An 18,906-nucleotide genomic window follows, 5' to 3' on the forward strand; every position below is an offset into this window, starting at 1 on the left:
GCTGCTACTCTGAAACCATTGAGAGAAGCAGATACACCTGGTGACTCAGCAAGGCAGGGACAGGCCTATGGACCGAACTCGGAGGCTTTTCCAGGCCATGTGCTGGATCGGTGTCTTTGGGACAAAGAAAGCAGAGACCACATGGCAAGAGACTATATAAGGCTGATGCCTCATCTCCATCTTGTCTTCAATCCTGCTTCATACCTCTGGAGGAACTTTGCTACGAACTGAAGCTCTGAACAAAGGACTGAGGACCCATCCCAGCTGGGGATGTTCCAGAGACTTGATTTGAACCTGCAGTTTATTCTATCGCTGCTGCAAGCCTGAACCAAGAACTTTGCCATTACTGTATGTAATTGATTCCATTTAACCAATTGTGATGAAGTGGGGGGCGGGGTTCTTGTTTTCGGTGGGTTTCAATGGTTTACATGCAGAGGGGGTGGGACTCAGTTTCCCTGGGTGTTACTGGTTTAACAAGGTGAGGGGAGAGGGAGTGTGTTTTGCAGAGGACCGGAGAGAGGACGTGGGGACCCAGCCGATGGCCGGGAGGATGGATACCCCAGCAACCGGTGACCTGGCAACCTGGTGACCCGGAGGCCCAGCTGAGGAGACGCAGCCAGTTCTGGCCAGTGGGCGGACAATGGGCTGCAGAGTGAGGACCCAGTGACCAAACCAGCCGGTTCCAGCCAGAGGACAGAAGCGAGGAGAGGAGGCCCCGGTTTACGACCCTGTTTCCCTGGAGAGAAGACAATGGACAGAGGCGGGGCCTGGGGCCGGTGATCTCAGATGCCCAGCTGGGAGCAGGGGGGCTCTGGGCTGGAGAGGGGGAGCAGGCAGAGCCCACCTGGATGCAGAGAGACTGGGATGTGCTGGGCTGAGGGAGGCCAGGCCTGAGGCCCTGAGAGTTTCCTGTGCTGTGTTCAACTCTCAATAAACCCTCCTGTTTTATGCTGGCTGAGAGTCACACCAGTCTAGAGAACAGGGTTGCATCAACCCCTTCGGGAGTGGAGGCCCCAGGGGTCCAGAGCGAGTGGACTCCCTGAGGGGGCCACGGCAGAGACAGACGTGCTAAGGCTCAGAGAGGTGCGGCTCCAGGAGGTGGAGGGGCTTAACCCCGAGAGAGAGTGGACCCCCGAGAAGGGCTGTCGCACTGAAAGGGGCACCCCCCACGGACCGTACGGGGCCAAGAGTGGGCACGATCTGTGAGTCTGTGACACCAATTCTAACTCTCATCTCTATTTCTTTTTCCTTTTATGAATAAACCTTTAGATTTTAGATTCTAAAGGATTGTCAACAGTGTGATTTGTGGGTAAGATCTAACTGGTATATTGACCTGGGTCTGAGGCTTGGTCCTTTGGGATCGGGAGAACCTTTTTCTTTACTGGGGTTTTGGTTTTCATAACCAGTCGTCCCCATAATGAGTGGCACTGGTGGTGATACTGGGAAACTGGAGTGTCTAAGGGAATTGCTTGTGTGACTTGTGGTTAGCCAGTGGGGTGAGACCGAAGTCCTCTCTGTTCATACTCTGCTCGTACCTCGCAGCTCCAGCGGCCCAGTGGATTTTGCTTCAGGCTCCTGTAGGGTTTGATGTTCCACGGAGCACAGGTACTCTGCCTCATCGTCCCAGGGCACCACGGGGGTGAAGCGGAGCTGGGATGTCACGCTGTAGGATTTCCCGTCTGGCGCGGCTTTGGGGTCTGGGGTGACAATCTTGTGAGTGTCCGGGTTGTCTAAGCACCGGAATGCCGACTCTCCTCTTCTCCGTCGGTACCAGGTCACTCTCAGCTCCCCGGGGTAGAACCTGGATATTCGGCAGCTCAGTGTAACCTGCTTCCCGGGGTCCAGGACCTGTGGCCGGGAGATCTTGCCCAGAACTGGAGTCTGTGGGACTAGAACATGTGGAAATTGCACGTCATAGTTACAGCACCTGGAGATCTGACACACGCCCCCCGTCGCCATCTGGTCTGACCTGGCCCCGTGTCCCCAGCAGCCTCTGCCAGGCCCTCCCCTCACCCAGCGAGAGCTGCCCTGAACGACTCCTGTGACACCCACAACCTCGGGGGTGCTGGGGTTACTGGGAGAGGGGTTAGGAGTCGGTGGGGGGTCACAATTGCCCGGCTGCTGGGGGTGAGGTGAGCAGCAGTAGGCTGTTATCCTGTATGTGGATCAGGCACTACAGGGGGATGACACAGGCCCTGACTTTTTTTTCCCAGTGGATGCTCAACCCCCACTCCGCCCCGAGGCCCCGCCCTCACTCTGCCCCAAGGCCCGACTCTCACTCAGCCTCTTCCTGCCCCTGCACCACCCGCTCCCAGAGGCCCTGCCCCCGCTCTGCCCCCTCCCCCAAGGACCTCTCTCCCTGCACGCCGGCCATTTGCTCCTCTCTGCCTCACCCAAGCGCCTCCTGCCAGCAGGGCGGGCTCCAGGCACCAGCTTGGCAAGCAGGTGCTTGGGACGGCCGCTCCGGAGAGGGGCGGCATGTCCAGCTATTCGGCGGCAATTCGGCGGACGGTCCCTCACTCCTACTCGGTGTGAAGGACCTCCCGTTGAATTGCTGTGATCATGGCTTTTTTTTTTTTTTTTTTTTTGGGCTGCTTGGGGCGGCAAAAACCCTAGAGCCGGCCCTGCCTGCCAGTCGCTCGCTGCTCCACTGCCCCCCCCAGAGGCAGCCAAACAGCTGATCAGTGGCCAGCCTGGGGTCCCAGTACCACTGTGGCTGGTGGGTGCTGAGCACCCCCTATTTTTTCCCGGGGGGTGCCTAAGCCCCGGTGCACCCCTGGAGTCTGGGCCTAGGAGGATGAGACACACAGCACGGCCGCAAGCGTCACAGCGACCCGCGGACAGCGGAGGAAGGGGAGACACAGAACTCTTGGGTTCCATTGCAGGGTCTGGAGGGGAGCATCTTCTAGTGGTTGCAGACGCTTCTGCTCCCGTCTCCCAATGCCTCCCCCTCTGACCCTGTTCTCACAGCCATGTCCCAACCCAGCCTGTCCTTTCGGTCTCTATCCCCCAGCCCAGCCCTTCCCTCACTGCTCCTCCCCCCTCTGCATTCCAGCCCGCTGGGCTCTGCTTCTCCATGGTCCCTGGCTGACAGCTAGGAGGGGGCGGTGGGGGGGGCTTTGAAAGCACAAGAGAGACAATCTCCCTATTCGCCGTTCCTGCGTCCAGTGGGAGCACAGAGCAAGCCCAGCTCAGCCCAGGCCCAGAGCACACTCCGAGAGCTCAGGGTGGTGGAGCACGCTTGGCTGCTAATAAAGTGAGCACGTGTCACCGGTGATTGTCAGAGGTGCACAGCGAGGCTAAATTTGGACCAATTTTCGCACAGGTGGCAAAAGGTAATTCTGACTCCTAGTGACCCCCCTGCCAAATTTCCAGTCCCCACTCCAAAGCAGGGAGGTGCATGATGGTTAATATCAGCCTGGGGTGTATTAACAGGCGTGGCGTAGGTCAGACACGGCAGCTCATTGTCCGGCTCCGCTCGGCGCTGGGGGGCCCAGCTGCAGGACTGTGGGCCATTCTGGGTGCTGCGCTTTAGGAGAGATTGGGACAAACTGGAGAGAATCCAGAGGAGAGAAACAAAACTGATCAAAGGTGTAGAGACCTGACCTGCAAGGAAGGGTTAAAACATGGGGTGTGGTTAGTCTTGAAAACGGTGACTAAGGGGGAGACCTGATAAGTCCTCAAATCTGACAGGGACTGTATTGACAACAGTGACCGATTGTTCTCTGTGTCCACTGATGGCAGGACAAGCAGTAATGGGCTTCGTCTGCAGCCAGGGAGGTTTAGGTTCGAGATCAGGAAACAGCGTCTACCTCTGCGGGGAGCTCAGCCTGGAACAGGCGTCCAGGGGAGGTTGTGGAGGCCCCGTCATTGCAGGTTTTTGAGAACAGGTTGGACAGACCCATCAGGGATGGTCTAGGGTTACATGGTCCTGCCTCAGCATGGGGGGGGACGGGACTAGACGACCCCTCGGTGTCCCTTCCAGACCCATGTTTCTATGAGTTTCTCAATGCAGCAGCTGAGAGAATTTTTTAACATCAGCAAAACAAAGTATTTTTCCTAAACTTGTTCATTGAAACAGCTGGAGAATTTCAGCTGAAACTTCCCCCCTTTTTCCTCCCAGAAAAAAGGAGCCTGGGGCAGCCGCCCAGCCTGGAAAATTTCAGCCTCAACAGTTAATGTTCGGCAAAGTTACAAACAACCAAAAACAGGGTCTTCTAATGGGAAGTGTCGGCAACTGTAGCTCTGGGAAGTGCCACCACCTGCGCCTAAAGTTATCTCAACAGCACCCGGGAGTGTCCTGGGGTCTCTCGGTGGAGAGGAAAGACACGGCCCCGCCTTTGAGGTGCTCCCCAGCTGTCGCTGGGTTACCATTCGGTTCTTTCACATGTATTGTGCCCCCTCGGAGTGACTTTGCCCATGCTGGTAGACACCCCCCCCCTCCCCCAGAGATGGGGCACTTGCAGTGTGGCCCTTTGCTGACTGGCTGGAGGCCTCCTGGGAACGTCTCAGAGCTCCCAGCACCTGGCCCTGGTGGGCTGCACGTTGAACAATGTTCACTTGACATGGGCCCCTTTCCTCCCATGTTACCCCCCCACACCCCAACTCACTGTTGCCTCCGGCCTCTCCCTCGGCATCTTCCTCCTGGGCAGGATCCGGCACCGTGTCTGCAGCTGCTGTGGTCTGGCTGCTGGGCGCCCCCTGATCCTCCGCGTTGGTCTGGCTGGTGGGCACCATCGCCTCCCCACTGTGCTGGTTCAGATCCGTCTCTCCCCTCTCCCCAGCCATACTGGGCTGGGCTGGGAATGCCACCTCTGCCGCCGGCCGTGCCTGTGGGGAGGGTGTCCCCGCTCCCTCCTCATCCAGGCCTCCAATCTCCCCCAATGGCTCCGTGTTCGGGGATGGCCCCTCTGCCTCTGGGCCCCCATGCCTGTTCCAGGATGACGCCCTTGGGCCCACGTCAGACGCTTTTGATCCAGAAGAATTGGAACTTGCTGGAAAACAAACCGAGCGGGAGGGTGAGACGCTGAGGGTCCAACGGGGTCAGTTCCTTTGGCGGAACTGGAGCCCCCGGGGTTACCCTGAGCCTGGGGGCCACAGGCTGCCCCAGCCCTGCCTGGGAACGAGGGGTTAATCCAGGCCCCAGAGCCTCTGCCCAGTTCCTCGGTCCAGTCTCCTGATATTTCGGCCCAGCCCCTCACCAGCCCTGGTGTCCATTGCGAGAACTGAAATGGTTTTAAGCCAGTTCCTGATTCTGGGTACCCTGATTCATAGTGCTTGAGCCATGGGGGCTGGTGAATACGGCTGGCCCCATGTGACCCCGTCAGCCCCCCATGCAGTGTTCCCCCATCCTCCCACCTTGGGATCCACAGGCACACGCAGCGGAAGGAGACTGACCCCATAGCGTGACCCCTCTAGAGTCGCTCTCCCCTCCTGCCCCTCACCTGTGCCCTGCGCCCCATCCTGCTCCTGTGTCTCGCTCTGGTCCTGGCCCTGAGCAGGTAACAGCGGCTGCTGCTCAGGCCCCTCCCCGGCCTCGCTGATCCCGTCATTCCCCGTCCCCACCGTGTCCTCGCCGCACGTCTTGTCTCCGCTCCCAGCTGGGTCCTCGGGGAATGTCCCCCCCATGGAGAAGCTCAGGGTCACTTCCTGTCCCAGAAGACACTGCGCCGGCCCCAGCACCTCAGAGATGGAGTGGGGGGCTCCCCTGCCTGGGGTCAGAGCGACACTTGGGGTCAGTGTGGGGGGGTCTGGGAGACGCGTCCGGCCGGAGCTTGGGGCCGGGAACGGCGGATCCCTGAGAGCAGGAGGGTGAAACCTCCCCTGGGGATGGATCCTGCAGCAGGGGACTCAGTCTGTAGAGAGATCCCCCCCAGTCCCACAGCCCCTGGGGTGTCCCTGGCTGTGTCCCTGTCCCCTCAGCCCTCCCCAGACTCTCTGTTCCCGCTGCAGCCATGGGACCTGCAGCAGCAGCAACGGCTTCTCCCCCTTCCTGGGACTCACTCAGTTTGGATCGAGGAGAATCTGAACATCCCAGAAAACAAACCGAGCGGGAGGGTGAGTCGCCGAGGGGGCCCCCCAGGGTCAGTTCCTTTGCCAGAACAGGAGCCCCCGGGGCTATCCTGAGCCTGGGGGGGCCACAGGCTGCCCCAGCCCCGCCTGGGAGTAAAGGGTTAATCCAGGCCGCTGATCTTCTGACTAGTTCATCAGTCCAGATTTAGGCCCAGCCCCTCACCAGTCCTGGTGTCCAGTGCGAGAACTGAAATGGTTTTAAGCCAGTTCCTGATTCTGGGGGCCCTGATTCACGCTTGAGCCATGGGTGAATACTGCTGGCCCCATGTGACCCCCTCAGCCCCCCATGCAGTGACCCCCCATCCTCCCACTGTGGGATCCACAGGCACACACAGAGGAAGGAGACTGACCCCATAGTCTGACCCCTCTGGAGTCGCTCTCCCCTCCTGCCCCTCACCTGTGCCCTGCGCCCCGTCCTGCTCCTGTGTCTCGCTCTGCTCCTGGCCCTGAGAATGTAACAGCGGCTGCTGCTCAGACCCCTCCCTGGCGTCGCTGACCCCCTCATTCTCCATCACCACCGTGTCCTCGCCGTGCGTCCTGTCTCCGCTCCCAGCTGGTTCCTCAGGGGGCATCTCCACGGCACGGTAAGGACCTAGACAGAGACAATGAGACAGACGGGGTCAGAGCGACACAGGGGGTCAGTGGGAGGGGGTCTGGGAGACGCGTCCGGCCGGAGCTCGGGGCCGGGAACGGCAGATCCCTGAGAGCAGGAGGGTGAAACCTCCCCTGGGGATGGGCCCTGCTGCAGGGGGCTCAGTCTGTAGAGAGACCCCCCCAGCCCCACAGCCCCTGGGGTGTCCCTGGCTGTGTCCCTGTCCCCTCAGCCCTCCCCGGACTCTCTGCTCCCTCTGGGTCCCCACAGCCACTGGGCTGGGCCCGTGTTACCTTTCCGCGCCGTCCTCTGTCTCCAGCAGTAAATGGCTAATGCAGCCGCAGCTCCCCCAGCGACCAGGATCCCCAGAGTCGCCCCGATCGCGGCGCTGGTGTGATCTGCTCCTGCTCTTGGGACTAGGAGAGAAAAGTCAGACCTGGCTCACGGCACCTCCCCCAACCGGGGGCTGGTTCCCCGTAGCAAGGGGCCACTGGGGGCTGTTCGGCCGGGCCAAGCCCGCCAGGGCCGTTTGCTGTGCTGAGGACAGAGACTCCAGCCACTGGGAGCAGCTGCAGAAGTGTCCAAAGCAGGGGGTGCTGCACCGGGGAGGAGGGGGTGAAATGGGGCCCTCCCCCAGCACCCCTGGACTCGGCGCTCTGCACGGGAGATCCCACCTACCAGGGGGCACTAGCACCCAGGCAGGGCTTCCCTTTCCATGGGGGGGGGATGTGGGGAGCAGCCAGCCAGAGACACCCCCAGAGCAGGGGCCTGTGGCCAGCCAGAGACCATCCTGCAGCTCTGACTGGACTCTCTGTGCCCAGGGGGTTTGCTCCAGCCCTGCCCTCCCTCCCAGTCTCTGCCTCACACCTGCCCCCCTTCTCCCTGCCTTGTCCCCCTCAGACCCCCTTCCTCGGGTTTGCCAATTAGCCGATCCCCTCCTGACTAAACCCACCTCTCTCTAGCTGCCTGCCTGTCCCTGTCCCAGACACGCCCATCCGTCTCTCTGTCCTGGTACTGCCGCGCCTCCGCATACCAGTCACTCAGCGGGGTTTGGTTGGTTTTTACCCCTGAGGTTCCCAAGCCAGAAGGAACCGCTGGGCTCATCTCATCTGGCCCCTGGACCCCACAGGCCAGAGACCTGCCCCCCAAATCCTTCTGCGCAGAACAACATCCACATCTTGTCTGAAAGCATAGTCAGTGCTGGAGAATCCCCCACGGCCCGGGGGAGAGCGCTCCAATCGCTCACTGCTCTCACGGGTACAGATTCACACCCCGGAGTAGACAGAGCCGGGAGCGCAGGGCCTGGTGTAAGACCCGACTCCTGAACCACAGGCAGGCCCTGGGTCAGAGCAGATGCTGCACGTTCCCTGTCCGGTGCAGGAACTGGGCAGCAGCACGGCTAGTGTTGCTAAAACACAGACACTCCTAAGTACCAGGCACTGGGTATTCCTGTAAACACTCCGGACGGGTCGCACAGGCCGGCCCCAACACAGAGTTGTGGCATAAACATACTCCCGGAAGGTGGTACAGGGACACTGACCCCTCCTCAGTAAGGCCGGGATCACGGGGTAATAAATTAAGAATATTTGTTTGAACCAGCAGGTACCAGGTGTAGAGTGATCACTGACCACGTCAGAAGAGTAATACGTCACTTGCTGGTATCACAGTATAAAAAAGGAATCACAAGAGGGACATCTTTGTCCAGCCGAGGGGGCCGTGGAAAGTCCCACCACTGATTGCACTGAGCCCATTGTGACAGGCACATGTGTTAGTGCACCTGGAGCACGTGCAGGGCACCGATACAGGGCTTCATTGACAACCTGGCCAAGCACCGAGTACATGATCTTTTGTGTAATACCCTGGAGGTCTGCTGAGCCAGCTACGTGTGCAGAGCCGGGGCGGCACATGGAGAGAGCACACACCAGGCAAGTGACATGGTCAGTGACAACCACAACCCCAACACTTCCTCAGAGTCACTGCTGCCCAGGGCAGAGTCCTGCACTCTTTGCTTGCACCCAGGTGACCAAGTGACCCCGATGGCTTTCTACCAGGGACCAGTGATCCTCTTCATTACCTACTACTCCCCTAATGGTGCGCTGCCCCCTTCCCCCACCCTGGGCCTGTCTGCTCTGGTTAGACTGGAAGCTGCTCCGGGCAGGGACCGTGTCTGGGCAGCGCCTGGCACAATGGGCCCCCCCAGGAGCGCCCATAATGGACAGGATCAGTCATGACCAAGGCTCCATCCCTGGGCAGCAGACACTGTCATGGCAGGCGGGGGGGGGGGATGTGCTCACTGGTATTTTGGCTGCACAGGGATCTTCCTGCCCATTGGCTCCTCCAGCCCCTCCCCACTACTCACCCCTGCCAGGCTGGGTCATCCCTTGTGCCTACTGCCCCACACCAGGTGCCAGCACGCCCCCCCCCCCCCCGACCATCCCAGCAGTCAGTCTGCTACTGCTTAAGGGGTGTGGAGGGGACAAGGGACAATGCGAATCTCTCCCAGTCAGCGATAAAGGGGGGTCTGGACCCCAGGATCCTGCCCTCCCCCCAGCCCAGACTCACCTGTGACATCCAGGGGGAACTCCTCCCGCAGGGGCTGGGCCAGAGCCGCGTGGCTGACGTGGCAGGAGAAGATGCTGCCGGAGTCGCTCGCGGTGGGGGTGAAGGTGTGGGTCAGGGTGAGGTTAAAGGTCCCGTCCGGGTTCCTCTGGGGGGCAGAGCGGGTGGCGTCGGTCAGAACCCGCCCGTCTCTCAGCCACGTGACGGTGACGTCCCCGGGGTAGAATCCCCACACGTGGCAGGGGAAGGAGGTCGCTGTGTCTGTCCTGGCCGCTCGCCGCGGGATGGAGAGTCTGGGAGCAGCTGGAACGGGAGGCAGAAAACGTGAGACAGCGTTAGCTCAGTGACCATCACTGTCCAGCACGGGGCTGAGCCCCCGGCCACTGCACCAGCACCAGCACCCGGCCCGTTCCTGTGGGCTGGGGTAGAACGCGCTGTGTCCGTGATGGGCTGCACCGTTCTGAGACACACGGTGCACACACACAGTGCACACACGCATGCACACCAGGTCTTTCACGTTCCCTTCCTCGCACGCACACGAGCCACTCAGGCTGCCAGCCCAAGCAGCAGCGGGACAACGGCTACTCACGGTTTCTAGGCCAGGACTTTTGTGCCATCCTTACCCAACACACGGAGGGTCGTCTCGCTCTCCTGCCGCTCCGCACCGTAGCCGACCACACATGTATACTGCCCCTCATCTGACATTTGTACGTTCTCCATCCCCAGGGAGGCGTTCCCCATCAGTAACTCCTGCTTGGAGATGCTCACCCCTGGTGCGAATATTTCCTCCCCTCGGTCGTACTGCGCCACACTCTGATCTGAGAAATACCAGTGAACCTGCAGGGCGGTTAGATTGATCGGCCCCCCGATATTGAATCGGCATTTCAGCAGCGCTGCAGAGCCCAGCACAGCCGAGGAGGAGGGCCGGGTGAATATCGTCAGTGGGTCACCTGTAAAGAGAAAGACACAGGTTTGCAGTCCTGGGAACTGTCTCTGACATCAGGCAGGACCCTGTGCGGTCTGGGATCCTGCTGCAGAATCTGTTTCCAGCCCTTCTAGGAATGAAGGAAACCGTCCAAACATCCTCCGGAGTGTGACTGACACAGTGATTTCTGCAGAGAGCTCGAAACGATTGCTCGGAGAGGGATGAGGCACCCCAGTTCTAGCAGCATGTTGTTCACTCTGGAGCTGAATGACAACATGATCATTTATGTTGCTATTAAGGGCTAGCTACTTGCTCGGGGCTGCAAAGCATCAGGCACCACACATGACACTCACAGGCCTGGCCACGCTCTCTGCAGTCCAGCTGAGACGTCACCCCCAGAGACTTGGGTCTGTCACAGCAGAACCTGGGTTCCAGGCCCAGCTCTGCTGGAAGGGAGCTACTCCTGGGTAAAACGGGAAGCGATGCAGGTCCCCCACAGCCCAGGAAGGCATGAGACTTTTCTCTCTTATGAAGTGTGGATAATTATTAACTAGAAGAGCAAACAGCGAATAAGGTGGCCTGGCAGGGGGAGGCCAGAATCCGTGACCCCTAGTGAGTGTTTTCACAGAGGCATGTAGGCAAGTGTTACCCACTGGTTCAATGTTAGCCACGTGTCCCCCTGTAGTGCCGGTTTACATAATAAGGCAAGACTTATTCAACTGCAGAACTCACTGCAACAAGATGTTGGTGCAAAGAACTTAGCAAGATTCTGAAAGGGATTGAACATCCACTTGGAGAACAGGAAAAGCCAGAGTTAGAACGGTTCAGGCAAACATTTTGGAAGGGATATGAAACCTCCTGCTCCAGGGCTTCAGTTGATCTCTAGCGATTGGAGACCAGGATGTGACCTTCACGGGGAGCAGATTATCGACTGCTGGGAGATAAAGGAATATGCCTGTAGCCCAGGTGGGAGAGATCTGCGCTGCAAGCAAGCCTGCAGGCAGTGTGCCCCCGGGGCAGAGCTCCAAGCTCCACCGGTCAGGCCTGTTCCCAGCTGGGGACCCCTGTGTTTCTCGGCTGAAACCCACCAGCTTTCTTTTCAGATAAGAAATTGTCATTCTTTGGAGAGAGGCGCTGAAATGAGCGAAGGGCTTTGACTTGCAGGAGCTGGGCGTTGGTGTCTGTGGACTGTGGGTGCTGTCATGTTTATGGGAAATCGAGGGGGCCCCCTTGCAAAATGTCTCTGGACAGTTTACAGCCTTGCCGTAGAATCCCAGCTGGTACGGCCAGCAGGGCCCATTCTGCCCAGCCAGTCTGGCCAATTGTATAGCCCAGGCCGGAGAAGGGCTCCAGGGATTCCTACGTCCAGCAGAGCTCCAGCCGTGCCTCCAGAGAGACGCCCGATCGCGCTTCGCTGACTCCAGGCGCTGGAGAAGCACCTGTTCCCTGGCGAGCTGTTCCAGGAATTAACTCCCCTCCCTGTTAAACACAGTGACCCATTTCTAGCCTGAGCCCGTCCCGTTTCAGCTCCCCAGCCGCTGGGTCTGGTTCTGCCTTTGCTAGGGGACAGGCCCTCTGCTGCTAGAGTTTGTTCCCCACGTGGGCGCTTCTAGACCAGGGTCCTGCCAGCCCCCCTGAACCTTCTCTGTGCTCAGCTGAGCAGAGCGAGCGCCTTGGGGTATGTCCACACTGCAAAGAGAAACCCGCAGCACCAAGCGGGCCCACGTCTATTAACTCCGGCTCGTAGGGCTTGGGCTGCAGGGCTAAAAATGTTCCCAGCTGGGCGGGAGCCCGGGCCCCGAGACCTGCCCCCCTCGCCGTGTCTCCGAGACAGGGCTCCAGCCCCACGGGAACGGCTACCCGGCTGTTCTGTTCACGCGGTTTCTTTGGGAAGTTTGAACAAGCTGACAAATCCCTGCCCGGTAAATATCAGCACCGAAACAGTCCCCACACCAGGGAGCTTCGAGGCATTAGAGAGGAATCTAGCCATGGGATCCTGCTACTGAACAGGGTGTTACGGCAGCGTGAGCAGGTTCCAGCGCCCGGGTCGTTTCCCACACTGCTACAGGCGACCCGGCAGCGCGAGCCGGGGCACCAGTCCTGGGCTGTGGGACTCGGCGCTGCGGGTTTTTCCCCAAGTGCAGACGGACCCCAAGTCTCTGTCCGTGAGGCAGATCTCTGCCCCTCTGGCCAGGGTCCAGGAGCACCTGACCGAGCTCACCACCGAGCCCTCGAAGGGCCCTTTCCCCTTGGCTCAGCTCCAGGAGGTTTCCGGTTCTGCCTGCGGTGAAATCCTGCTGTTCCCCAGCTGTGCCCCGCACCCACCACAGGCCCTGGCTTCCCGAGGACGGAGCTGGACAGAGAGACGGCAGAGCTGCCGGCAGGTCAATCTGCACAGAAAGGCCAGCTCAGCCCCTCCCTGCACACAGCCCCCTGCCCCCTGCACACAGCACCCGTAGCCAGAACCCCACACACACACAGCACCCATAGCCAGACCGCACCCCCCGCACACGGCACCCATAGCCAGACCGCACCCCCCGCACACGGCACCCGTAGCCAGAAAGCGGTTCTCCCTCTCGCCCTGTTCTGTCCCCTGTCCCCCCCACAGCCTGTCCCCTCCCACCTCTCCCATGTACACAATCCCCTGCACCTCCGGGTCATTCACAGGGCCCTGAGCAGAGCTGGACCCGGCTATGACAGAGCCAAGTCTTGGGCTCCATCCCCGGGACTTTACTCTGCCGGGGGGGGACCGGGGCCCTGCCCTGCCCCAGGACACCAGGGGGTCTGTACTTACCGGCCACCCCAAAGATGAGGAGCGGAATGAGGAAACCCCCCAACCCCATGGTCCCTTCCCCCCGTCCCCCAGCGTCACTGTCTCCTTCTCCGGGCTGGCAGGGCTCCCAGCGAATTCCCTTTCACTTTCTGTGGGTCACAGGGAGCGGCTGTAGCACCGGGAAAAGGGCGGAGATCAGGGATTCTGATATCGCCGGGCGAGGCTCAGACACACCTGGCACAAACGTGCTCCCTGGGACCGTCCCTGCCCCCCCGGCCCCACACACCAGTACTCTGGGGGCCCAGCTGGGGCAGGGCCAGCCCGACACAAACGCTGCCCCAGGACACCAGGGGATCTGTACTTACCAGCCACCCCAAGGACGAGGAGGGGGATGAGGAGAGCCCCCAGCCCCATGGTCCCTGCCCTCCCTCCCCCAGCGTCACTGTCTCCTTCTCCGGGCTGGCAGGGCTCCCAGCAAATTCCCTTTCACTTTCCGTGGGTCACAGGGAGCGGCTGTAGCACCGGGCAAAGGGCGGAGATCAGGGATTCTGATATCGCCGGGCGAGGCTCAGACACACCTGGCACGAACGTGCTCCCTGGGACCGTCCCTGCCCCCCCCCCCCCCCCCGAATAGCGTAGCTGAATTCAACGTCTCTGAGCCGACTTACCCCGCTGTGAGGACGGCGGCAAATCGACCGCCACGGCTCCCCCGTCGACGGCGCTTACTCCTACCTGGGCTGGTGGAGTACGCGCGTCGATTTGGGGATCAATTGTCGCGTCCCGACGAGACGCGATAATTCGATCCCTGAGAGATCGATTTCTACCCGCTGATCCAGGCGGGTAGTGAAGACAAGCCCCACAGATCATGCCCACACCTGGCCCCGTGCGCTCCGTGGGGGGAACCCCCTTCAGTGCGACAGCCCTTCTCGGGGGTCCCCTCTCTCTCGGGGGTTAAGCCCCAGGCCTCCACCTCCTGGAGCCGCACCTCTGTGAGCCTTAGCACGTCTGTCTCTGCCGTGGGCCCCCTCAGGGAGTCCCCTCGCTCTGGGCCCCCGGGACCTCTGTTGTGTGTGATTTGTTAGACTGTTATAGCTTATTAAAATAGGTGTGTGTTAAACCCAGTATGCCATTCGTAAGGATAGAGCAGCAGTTCAAAATGGAGTCTGAACCACCATTTTGTAAACTCCATCTTGTCCCCCCCGTGTGCCCTGTCATCCCGGCCTGGGCACAACCGGATCAAACTGGTTTTTCCCGCCATGGGGCGAGCTGCAGAGCAATTTTACCTCAGCCTGTTTCCCGCCTTTCTGGGACCGTACCATGTTTTCCCGCCACCGACGGTGGAAAAGGCCGGCGCTCACAGACAAGTGGTGCAGTCCGTCCTAGTGACTGTGCGTGCGCGGCTCAGGCCATCCGTGCGACGTCTGTGGTCGGGTTTTACACGGTTATTGCCAGGGTGATTTTGGGTTCTGGGCCTGAGCTTCATGCTCCCGTTGTAAGCGGCTGTTTCCCTGTTTTGTATTAATTTCTACAGCCAGTTTATTCATGCTTCTCCCCTGCCCCGCATTGTCCTCAGTCCCACCACACACTTACCCATCGTCAGTCGTTATTTCTCCCACCACACACGGGGGCGAGGTAGGGGGGCCTGTCTGTGCACCAGGCCGCCGGGGACAGACTCGGTAGACACAGGGCTGCTCTTCTGAGCAAAAGGGGCTCGTCTGATCTCTCGATCCCTGCACCACTAGCCACAGAGTTACCTGGGCTCCCCTGTGAGGTGACACCTCCACCCCCCAGAAGGGATAATGCCCTCCCCCACATTCTCTAACCCCCAGCGACTCTCAGCCAGCGTAACACAGGAGGGTTGATTGAGGGTTGAACACAGCACAGGAAACTCTCAGGGCCTCAGGCCTGGCCTCCCTCAGCCCAGCACATCCCAGTCTCTCTGCATCCAAGTGGGCTCTGCCTGCTCCTCCCTCCAGACCAGAGCCCCCCTGCTTCTAGGGTGACCAGATGACAGGGGACAGTCCCGATTTTTGGGTCTTTTTCTTATATAAGCTCCTATTACCCCCCACCCTCTGTCCCGATTTTTCACATTTGCTGTCTGGTCACCCTACCTGCTTCCCAGCTGGGCATCTGATATCACCGGCCCCAAGCCCCCCTCTGTCCATTGTCTTCTCTCCAGGGAAACAGGGTCATAAACTGGGTCGCCTGGGCCTCATCTCCCCTCTTCTGTCCTCTGTTGTAGATAAATCTCTGATAATTTTCATATGACTTTACATTGTGCCTCTTTATATAACCTTGTGGTGGGTCTACCCACGTGTGACCTCTGTTTTCAGAGGACTTTGTATCAAAGCCTCATTTAGAAACTTTGCATTGCCCTTGGTAGAATATTATAGCCCCTAAGGATAGAATAAGAGAGAAGAAAAATTTCTTTTTGCTAGCAGTAGAACAAGAGCTCTTCCCCCCACCCCTCCACTCTTAATCAATTGCCCTGTTGAATGAATGAGGTGTGGATGAGCAAGGCAGGGAAGGCAGCACCTCCAGACAGCCTCAACTGTTGGAGAGGGGCTGGGAGCCAGACCCAAGGACAATAAAACGTGTCAAGTGGGCTCATTAAAGACAAGCAGACATACTGACGGCCTCGGGGGTTAGAAGCAAGCACCTTCTTTTGGAAACACCCTCTTTGCAGCATTGGGACAACACTCAAAAGAAAGGTTTCAGAGTAGAAGCAGCACAAAGGACCAATGGACATAGACACAGAGTTTGAGGGTATGTCTACACTACGGGATTAATCCGAATTTAGATAATTCGGATTTGAAAAACAGGTTGTATAAAGTCGAAATGTATGCGGCCACACTAAGCACATTAATTCGGTGGTGTGCGTCCAAGTACCGGGGCTAGCGTCGATTTCTGCAGCGTTGCACTGTGGGTAGCTATCCCATAGCTATCCCATAGTTCCCGCAGTCTCCCGCGCCCATTGGGATTGTGGGTTAAGATCCCAGTGCCTGATGGGACAAAAAACATCGTCACAGGTGGTTCTGGGTACAGCCTCACCTCCTCCCTCCCTCCTCCCTCCCTGCATGAAAGCAACGGATGGCAGACAACCATTTTCGCGCCTTTTTTCCTGGGTGGGTGAACACTGCAGACTCCATACCACGGCAAGCATGGAGCCCGCTGAGCTCAAGACAGCACTCATGAATATTGCAAACACCTCGCGCGTTCTCGTGGAGTTTATGCTCAGCCAGGACCAGAAAAACGAGGCGAGGAGGCAGCGGCGGCGGCAACGCAGCGACAAGCATGATGAGGACATTGACATGGACATGGACACGGACACGGATACAGAATTCTGTGAAACCACGGGCCCCGGTGCTTTGGAGATCATGTTGTTAATGGGGCAGATTCTATCCATGGAACGCCGATTCTGGGCAAGGGAAACAAGCACAGACTGGTGGGACCGCATAGTGTTGCAGGTGTGGGATGATTCCCAGTGGCTGCGGAACTTTTGCATGCGTAAGGGCACTTTCATGGAACTTTGTGACTTGCTTTCCCCTGCCCTGAAGCGCCAGAATACCAAGATGAGAGCAGCCCTCACAGTTGAGAAGCGCGTGGCGATAGCCCTGTGGAAGCTTGTAACGCCAGACAGCTACCGGTCAGTCGGGAATCAATTTGGAGTGGGCAAATCTACGGTGGGGGCTGCTGTGATGCAAGTAGCCAAAGCAATCACTCAGGTGCTGCTACGAAAGTTAGTGACTCTGGGAAATGTGCAGGCCATAGTGGATGGTTTTGCTGCAATGGGATTCCCTAACTGTGGTGGGGCAATAGACGGAACCCATATCCCTATCTTGGCACCGGAGCACCAAGCCACCGAGTACATAAACCGCAAGGGGTACTTTTCAATGGTGCTGCAAGCACTTGTGGATCACAAGGGACGTTTCACTAACATCAACGCGGGCTGGGCGGGAAGGGTTCATGACGCTCGCGTCTTCAGGAACACTACTCTGTTTAAAGGGCTGCAGCAAGGGACTTACTTTCCGGACCAGAAAATAACCGTTGGGGATGTTGAAATGCCAATAGTTATTCTTGGGGACCCCGCCTACCCCTTAATGCCATGGCTCATGAAGCCGTACACAGGCAGCCTGGACAGGAGTCAGGAACTGTTTAACTACAGGCTAAGCAAGTGCAGAATGGTGGTAGAATGTGCATTTGGCCGTTTAAAAGGTCGCTGGCGATCATTATTGACTCGCTCTGACCTCAGCCAAAGAAAGCTCCCCATTGTTATTTCTGCTTGCTGTGTGCTGCACAATCTCTGTGAAAGTAAGGGGGAGACCTTTATGGCGGGGTGGGAGGCTGAGGCAAATCGCCTGGCTGCTGATTACGCGCAGCCAGACACCAGGGCGATTAGAAGAGCACACCAGGAAGCGCTGTGCATCAGAGAAGCTTTAAAAAACAGTTTCATGACTGGCCAGGCTACAGTGTGAAATATCTGTTTGTTTCTCCTTCATGAAAACCCGCTGTGACGGAGCAGGGAGCAGGGCAGATTTGACCTGGGAATGTTGCAGGGGGGTTGCAGTGGGGATGTGGGACTTCCCTTGAAGGAAGCTACCTGAGCTGTAACCTGAGCCAGGAACGGGGGTGGGGAGAATTAACACCTTCTGCCCGGGAGACTGAAGAAAGGAGAGGAGCAGCGGGAGGGGCTGGGAGTTTAGTTTTGGTTTGGGCTGGGTGGTGCAATGCAGGGAACCCCAAGCTGGGGTCTAAGCTCCCTGAACCTCCCAGAGGGACCTAATTGAGGGGGTCTGGTCGTACCTACACGCTCTGCTTGAGACTGTGTTCCTGTCCCTAAATAAACCTTCTGCTTTACTGGCTGGCTGAGAGTCGCAGTGAATCTCGGGAAGAGGGGTGCAGGGCCCTAACTCCCCCACACTCCGCAACACCCGCCCCCTTTATTGACTCATTTTCTGTAAGGAACCCACCCTCCCCCTTCCCCCAGCTTTCTTTCAAACCAAATAAAGTCACTATCATTTAAAAATCATTTATTCTTTATTAATAGATTAGAAAAAGAGGGAGGGAACCCAGGTGGTATTTGGGAGGAGGATTGCTGGGAAGGAAAAAGCCACAAAGAAAAGGTTAAAAAAATGACAGCCTTTTGCTTGGGCTGTCTACTGGGGTGGAATGGGAAGGTGTATGGAGCCTCCCCCCCCCGTGTTCTTACACGTCTGGGTGAGGAGGATACAGAACATGGGGAGTGGGGAGGGTGGAACAGGGGCTGAAGCGGCAGTCTGTTTTCCAGCAGCCGTTCCTGAAGCTCCACCAGACGCCGGAGCATGTCTGTTTGCTCACGCAGCAGCCCCAGCGTTGCATCCTGCCTCCTCTGGTCTTCCTGCCGCCACCTCTCATCTCGAGCGTCTCTCCTCTCCTCACGTTGGTCCCTCCTGTCCTCACGTTGGTCCCTCATGTCCTCACGTTGGTCCCTCCTGTGCTCACGTTCACTGGCTTCTTTCCTATACTTTGAAACTGTTTCCTTCCACTCATTCAGATGAGCTCTGTCACTGCGGCTGGATTCCATAATTTCAGAAAACATCTCGTCTCGCGTTCTCTTCTTACGACGCCTTATCTGTGATAACCTTCTGGATGGAGGAGGGAGGCTTGAGGAATTTGCAGCTGCTGTAGGGAGGGGAAAAAAGAGAGAATTGTTTAAAAAGCTACATTTTGCAGAACAATGCTTATACTCTTTCACGGTGACCAACACTATTCACATTACATAGCACATGTGATTTCTGTGCAAGGTCGCATTTTGCCTCTTGATGCTGAGTGCCTGTGGCTTTGCTGCTAGAGATCACAGGTCTGGGCAACAGAATTCGGCTTGCATGCGGCCATGGTAAGCCATTGTTTTACAGCTTCTGCACCCTCCTTTCCCACATACCAAGCATAGCCTGTAGAGTGCTGCGGTTTTTCTGTTAACATTCAGCAGCAGCAGCAGAAAACAAA

At 58.3% G+C, this 18,906-nt stretch overlaps 1 protein-coding gene across 1 annotated transcript in view; it reads right to left on the reverse strand.

Moving 5' to 3' along the window:
• LOC128835491 (signal-regulatory protein beta-1-like) overlaps positions 1 to 18,906 on the reverse strand; it is a 47,142-nt gene that overhangs the window by 18,315 nt on the left and 9,921 nt on the right. Inside the window, exons 2-4 of the mRNA XM_054025009.1 lie at positions 10,502 to 10,611; positions 9,847 to 10,173; positions 9,227 to 9,526 (exon numbers count right to left, since the gene is read on the reverse strand). Of these exons, the coding sequence (XP_053880984.1) occupies positions 9,227 to 9,526; positions 9,847 to 10,173; positions 10,502 to 10,611 (737 nt within the window). The remainder of the gene's footprint in view (positions 1 to 9,226; positions 9,527 to 9,846; positions 10,174 to 10,501; positions 10,612 to 18,906) is intronic.

The sequence above is a fragment of the Malaclemys terrapin genome, chromosome 4 (assembly GCF_027887155.1).
Source record: "Malaclemys terrapin pileata isolate rMalTer1 chromosome 4, rMalTer1.hap1, whole genome shotgun sequence".
Classification (NCBI taxonomy): domain Eukaryota; kingdom Metazoa; phylum Chordata; order Testudines; family Emydidae; genus Malaclemys; species Malaclemys terrapin.